The following is a 7,264-nucleotide window of genomic DNA, read 5'->3' on the forward strand; positions in this document are numbered from 1 at the left end:
ACACACACACACACACACACACACACACACACACACACACACACACAAACAAACCTAGCTCTGCCTCCTTAACCACAAAGGACTTTTTTTCCTTTCATGTATGTGGGGGAAAAGAGACAACTGGCAATAACAACATGGATTATTATTGTCCTAGAAAACCAGAGAATCCTGGCTTCAGCTGGTTTTGCTTTTAAGCTGCCCATTCAAAATTGAATAAAGTAATAGAAACAAACTGAGTTTCCCCAGAAAACTAGCTTCTTCCTCTCATTTGCCCAACAATTCAGATGGTTTACAGAAATGCTTAAGATGTTCCCTAAATCCTGGTGAAAAAATGAGATACTTCAAGGGAGATGGCACCCATCCTGCTCTGTGAAGGAACTTAATCAGAATCAATTCCAGGGTCAAGGTCAAGCAGATCATTGCTGACCAGATCAAGCCTAGGGTTTGAGCTATTTGAGCCTTTGGTCTGAAAAGCCATCTCTGGGGAGCAGGCTGGCTGAAAATCCTAATGGTTTGAAAGGGTAGGTACTTCTACTGGCTTTAGTACATACAAAATAAAGATGTTGTCCAACATTCTATAAAACATAGAACAGGCTTTTGCCTTTTGCCTTTAGCCACCATCACCAAACTATCTGGCCCAAGGTATCAATGGTTCAAGAGGCTGAAAACTCTCATTTACAATATAAAGTACAGACATTTGTATTGTCTTCCACGTCAAAAATCATCCAAGAAGGTCTGGTAAAATCTGGTTATTACATGTCTTTATAAAGAAACCAGTAAGCTGGAAACTGCTAGTATGCCTACAAATAGTCATTGTGACTGTGACAGCCTGAGCATATTTTCAGTTCTTAATTGCTTCTCTGCATTACAATACATAAAACTATTCCATTTCTGGCTTCCATCTCCTCCAGCTTTATCTCAATATTTGCATAATCTTCAAACCAGCTCTGCTTACTCATGAATGGGACTTATTGAAGATTAGGTTTTGTGTGGTGTGGCAAAGCTTTTCTTTAATCCCAGCACTTGGATCCCAGATGGGCAGATCGCTGAGTTTGAATCCACCTAAGTCCACAGAGTACATTCTAGGCCAGCCAAGGACACACAGAAAGACCCTGTTTAAAACAGAAAAGAGAAAGAAACACAAGCCTCCCAGGCAGCAATAAAAGCAGTATAAAAAGTCACTGTGAGAAGGCCTCTGAAAGACTCTACTGATCGAGGTATAGAAGCAGAGGCTGAGACTCAGCCAAACTTTGGGCAGAGTGCAGGGGATCTTAGGAAAGAAGGGGGAGATAGACCAGGAGGGAACAGAAGCTCCAAAGGAGACCAAGAAAGCCATAAAAACTGAGTCCTGGGGCCTCTGAAGAGAACGATACCCCAACCAAGGACAATGAGTGGAGAAGACCTAATACCCCAGCTCAGACAGAGCCCATAGACTTAGTCTCCAAGTGGGTTCCCTTGTAAGGAGAGCAGGAACTTTCTCTGGCATAAATTCAGTGTCAGGCTCTCTGATCACCGGCCCCCCCGGGGGGGGGGGGGGGAAGGCTGCAGCCTTATCAGGACACAGAGGAAGACAATGCAGCCAGTCCTGATGAGACCTGATAGGCTAGGGTCAAATAGAAGGGGAGGAGGACCTCCTCTAACAGTGGACTAGGGGAGTGGGATAGGGGGAGAAGGGTAGGATAAGAGGAGATGAGGGAAGGGGCCACAGCCGGGATACAAATTGAATAAATTTTAACAAATGATAAAAAAAAAAATCACTGTGAGAGAAAACAAACAAACAATTCAGCTGCAACTCTGTGTGAAGGAAAAAAGGCTGGAAAGAAGAGAAAATATGGAAGAGGGCAAGAGAGAGAATGGTGGGCAAACAAGAATATAAGTATGAATGAACACAGAGGCTCCAAAGCCATTAATATAAATACATAAGTTTGTACATCTTATGGTTTCAATTGTAAATGTTCACTGACCTCATCTGCTAAAAGGCTTTTTCTTAGTTTCTTCTCTTGTTGCTGTGATAAAATAGTCTGACAAACCAACTTAGGGAAGAAATGGTTTATTCTGGCTCAGAGTTCAAGAGTATAGTCCTTCATGACAGAAAACTCAAAGCAACAGAATTCTTAAACAGCTGATATGTTGTATGCATAATGAGAAAGCAGAGAGTGATAAATGCATGCTGGGGTTCAGCAATCTTCCTTAATCAAGCCAGGATCCCTTGCAAAAGAAGTGATTCCACTCACAGTGGACTAGTATTTCCATCCTCCAGTTGATTCCAGATTTTGTCAAATTGGTAAGACTAAGCACCACAGGCTCAGTTGCTCGCTGGTGAACTTCAAAGTGGCAACTGGAACATGAGTGCATTAATGTAAAAAACAGATTAATCCACTGACAAAGTCACATCTGACTGAATTACTGAAAAACACAAGTAGGTAACTGTGGGCAGGACCTCTGGATGCTTCCTCTACGTCTCTGTTCCCTGGCTGTTAAAGGTGAGCAGCTTTCCTGTGAAGCTATCTTCTACCTTCTACCATCCTTTTGACCATGGTGTTTCTGTCCTTCCACAGGACGAACAGCAAGGATTCAGTGGACTATGGACTGACACCTCTGACACCCCAAGTCAAATTAAATCTTCCAAGCTATTTTTCCTCAGGTTTGTCACAGTAATATAAAGCTAACACAGCATTTAATATGTTTCTAAAAAGTTCACTTATTACCCATCCTTCAGGATTCATTCTGTGCTTCATCTGTAAGACACTGAAAATAGTTAAATATAATTAGCCTTTTTTAAGGACAGGGGATGCCCACATTACTACACTCTAACAGACCTAACCAGATGTCAATGCTGAAGTCTAAGTGTCAAAAGGAAGCATCAGCCCCACACTAAATATAGTTTAACAGTGTTTGAATTCCTCCAGCTCATATCTAAAAATTTCTCATATATAAGAACATATTTTATTGGACCTGTTTCATGCATGAGATGTGGATGAACCAAAAAAAAGGAGGAAAAAAAAATCCTCTTCCATAGAAGCCCGTTGTTTAAGACTTTAAATCCATGCCTTTATGATGATTTATCTATTTTACACACCTGCAGAATCATAGCCTTCTTCCCAGATTCCTGTGACAAGCCTGAAGTCCAGACAAACAATGAACTTTTTTATAAACAAATGAGTAAGTTTACAAAAATTTTCATAGAAATTTGGCAAAATTTATATTTTTGTCTTAATGTAACTCAAACAGAAACAAACTAAAATGGTTTATTCAACTTTGGCTAAAGAAAAATAGACATTATTTATGTACAATGTGGATACTGGTTAAAGGGGGCAGATCAAGTGTTCTACTCCATTTATGACCTAGGGGAAGTCATCAAAACTCATAAAACCCACACATGATTGTAGAGGAATTTTAATTCAGAACATAGCTGTTCTGGCAAGAGATCACATCCAAAGACCTTCCAGGTCTGTGTGATCTGGCTGGAATACAAGCACACCTTTAATCCAGGAGACAGAGGCAAATAGATCTGAGTTCAATGCTAGCCTGATATAGAACAGGTTTCAGGTTAGGAAAAGCTTAGGTCCAGGCAAGGTACATGCCTTTAATCCCAAACAATGAAGGTAAAGTTAGTTTGTATAAGGAAGCACCCATGTTTTAAAGTGATGTCTATTTGAGTGGCAGAAAAGGTGACAAATGAGAAATTTGACAAAACAGAATACGCCTACTCTCACAAGGAGAAGAAAGGGAAGCTACTTAAAGGGCAACGGCAGTCAGAGAGAGAAAGAGAATGTAGTTTTACCAAGAGAGTTTTAGAGAGGGGTTGAATGACAGAACAAGCTAGAAACAGGTAGAGAGAGAACCACCAAGAGAACAAGGAGCCAGAAGAGTAGAAAAGATTGTTGGAGTTAGTTTGAAGCCAAGTAGAACAATTCAGAGGCTTGAGGAAAAAAAAGCCAGACTGAATAAGTCAGCTGGAAGACGAGTTTGAGCCAGAACAGCTGAGCTGAACCAGCCAGCCAAGAGCTTAGTAAGAACAAGAAAGGATGAGCTTATTAAGCACTAAGTCTACAAGGCTGAACTCATCTAGGCCTAGGTTAGATTGTACAGAGGCTAGAAGCTTCCAGGAATAGGCCTAGGTTAGCAGACAGAGGCAGTAAGCTTCCAAAACAATTGCATCTGACGAATCAAATTTACTTTTACACATGATAGTACATTTCTACAACCCTTTACCAGTGGCAGAAGGATCACAAGTTCTAGGCTAACCTGCTCTATATAATGAGCCACTATCTCAAAACAAGAGTGATTAAAAAAAAAAAATCTATGCCTCAGCCTCCTGATCTTCAAAAATAAATAAAAGAATTGGACTAAGAAATGCCAATTTTCCTTCCAACTCAGATACTGACAGAAAATTTGAAACCCTTTGAAATTAAAAGCTTAACAGAAATTTATTAAATCTAAGTTTGAAAGATCATCTAATGCCAGTCCTGAAGTGAGCCAGCCAAACACAGGCTAAACACAGAATAACAAGGACAAGAACTGTTCTGGGTCAAACCTTCCTGGCAGACATCCTTCCAGTTACTTTCTCAAAAAGTCCTTGGCTCACTCAACTCCACAGAAGCAACATTCATCAGACACACAACTTGGCCAGCATGGCTCCAGCATGTGAAGCTGGCTTCCACTATCAATGTCACTTCAATTCCAAGTAAACAACAAAAACAACAATAGAATTATTTATCTGTGAGCTGCTTACAGAATTCTAGAACCCAAGAGACTAGAGTGATCCTCTTCAACCCTGCAGTTTCATAGAAAAGCATTACAGTTCATAAGCTAAAACACTTAAAAGGCTAACTGACTGAGCATGTAAATAAACCTTTTCACTACTTAACATTTTTAAAACGCTTATGAGAACTAATTTCTTTTCCTAAAAGCATCCATAATACAGTGACTGTGTCACAATCTCTGCTTATAAACTTAGTATGTAAGGAGTCTACCTTAGACACAGAACACCAAAGAAGCATTCCTGCCTACTGAAGTTATGACAAACATCTTGAGGGCCCTGGCCATCAGAAAAGAAAAAAGCCAGAGCTACCGTTTCAGATCAGAATCCCTGCCGATATCAGTATCTACTTTCAATTACAGGAGATGTACAGCAACAAATATGATGAATGATACATAAACATTTCTCTTGACCTTCCATTCATGGCATGCAATCTGACACCAGAGCTCATTTAAAACTCACTGGACAGAGTAAATAAACAAAACATCCTAAAAAATATAAGTTTTCAGCATTTTCTCTAGGAAACTAGATAATGCTAGCACATAACTAGAAGCTTAGTAATTTTACAGAATGTTGTTGGGGGGGGGGCATTTTACCAAGACAGGCCACATCAAGTCTCATCTTTTGAGACCAGTAGTTTATCCTCTCCCTTTTGCTTTCTCAGAGAAAGATTGGCACAGTGCTAATTTCAAATAATCGAATAACAGGGGTATAAAAAACAATAAACTGACAATAATGATCATGAACACGATGGCAGAGTATATTTCTCCAGGCTGGATGAATCAAATAGAAATATAAAGTAAGAAATACAATAACGTGAGAATAAAATAAAGCACACTTGTCGTTTGAGGGGTTGAAGTGATGTTTATATTACGGTCAAAGATTTGACACAGCTATGAGGTAAACCATTCTATTATTAAGAAAGAATTCCTTACCCAACACTAGGGAAAAAAAAAAAAATGTGCATTTGAAGCTACCTAGAAATCCCGCACCCTGTTTGTCTATAGAAACCAAGCAGAGCAGGTTAGGAACTCTGAGAAAAACATTCACAAGTCACTCTTGTGAAGGACACACTTAAAGGGAGCCCTTTTTGCAAAGACCTCCATCGCCAGCATCATGCCATCTCTGGGTCCGACAACAGCACCCAATTAGCACGTAATCCATGTGGGCTAGTGGTTTAAAGTCTCCCCGCGAGGATCTGGGTCACTAGTAGCACCGTAGTGCCTTGTAGTATAAAGTGTCTCTCCCAGAGCCTCCACTACCGGGTCATCTCCAAACCTGGCGTCCCTCTGGGACAGCTGGGACAGCTGGGACACCTGGGACACTTGCTTTAAGCGGAGCCAAGGTCCCACAGCAGGCGGGCAAGCCAAACCCACGTTCAGCCGAGGGGTGGTCAGGCTGACACTTGTTGGGGCAGTCCGGCCTCTGCAGGGAGGGCTCCCGTCAGTCCCTCTGACCCACTAAGGCAGCTCAGGCCTCGACTTCGGAGCCAAAGTGCTCTTCACAGTCGCCCTGGGCCGCGCGGCAGGCTCACCAGCCCGCGCTTCCCGGGTCGCACTAGTCTCCGTTACCGCGCCGTCACCGCGGGCCGCCGTCAGTTCCCGTAACGTCCTCGCCTCAGTTTCCCTGAGTGTGCACTGGGATCCTGCGCTCCCCTCCCACGGGACGCTCAAGTCTAAATGAAACTACTTCGGGGCGGACCGGCGCTTCCTGGCGGCGCTGCCCGACCAGCCCGACCCGGCCCGACACTCACGGGTAGGCATGGCGACCCGAGCCCGTCGCGCTCGCCGCCGTTCCGGGACTCAGAGGGGCCGCGCCAGCCGCGCCGCCCGCAGCATGACTGCGGAAGCCCGGCCAGGTACGCCTCGTCGGGGCAGAAGGCGAAGAGCCGAGCGAGCGGACACCGACCCGCCGGCTACAGACCCCACCGGCCGCGATCCGCGTCCCGTCGACGACGCGCCGGGCCGACCCACGCCCGTGACGTCAGCGCGTCGCCGCCTGGACGCCCCGCCCCCGAGTCGCCCAAGCTCCGCCCCCGAGCCGCGGCCACTCCCCTTGGCTCCTTCCTGCAGAGTGAGCAGCGAGAAGGCTACGTGTATTAATTCCAAGTTTTCTTTTCTTTTTACTCCTGGTGATCTTACTGTCCCATTTTGGCTCAGGGTGAATCCCTTAGAACTAGGAGGGTAAAGGCAATGGTCTTGAATGTAGCGACTTCCCCCGGGCTCCCTCTGGGATCTATTGAACGGCAGAGCTTCCATCTAGCAGTCTCTGAAAGCCTAATGCCTTTAAAATGCAACAGGGTTATCTGAGGTGATGGCAGAGGACAGAAAATGTCATTACCTCTAGGACTTCTGGTAACTTTAAGTGAGACAGTCCTCAGGACTTGCTCTCCTCCTTTATAATGCGTTCTGAACATTTGGCCAGCCCTGTTCTTAGCCTGGGTGTCATTAATATTCTACCTGATGGGTCTATTAGGAGTCACAAATCTGGGTCACCCCTGGA

General features: G+C 43.9%; 1 protein-coding gene across 1 annotated transcript in view; it reads right to left on the bottom strand.

Annotated features, from left to right (window-relative positions):
* Positions 1–6,718, bottom strand: part of Efr3a (EFR3 homolog A) — an 89,683-nt gene extending 82,965 nt beyond the window's left edge. Inside the window, exon 1 of the mRNA XM_055626465.1 lies at positions 6,516–6,718. Within this exon, the coding sequence (XP_055482440.1) occupies positions 6,516–6,525 (10 nt within the window). The 5' untranslated portion in view covers positions 6,526–6,718. The remainder of the gene's footprint in view (positions 1–6,515) is intronic.
* Positions 6,719–7,264: the final 546 nt, after the last annotated feature.

This window comes from Psammomys obesus, unplaced genomic scaffold (assembly GCF_907164565.1).
Source record: "Psammomys obesus unplaced genomic scaffold, mPsaObe1.curated_primary_1811, whole genome shotgun sequence".
NCBI classification, from domain to species: Eukaryota; Metazoa; Chordata; class Mammalia; order Rodentia; family Muridae; genus Psammomys; species Psammomys obesus.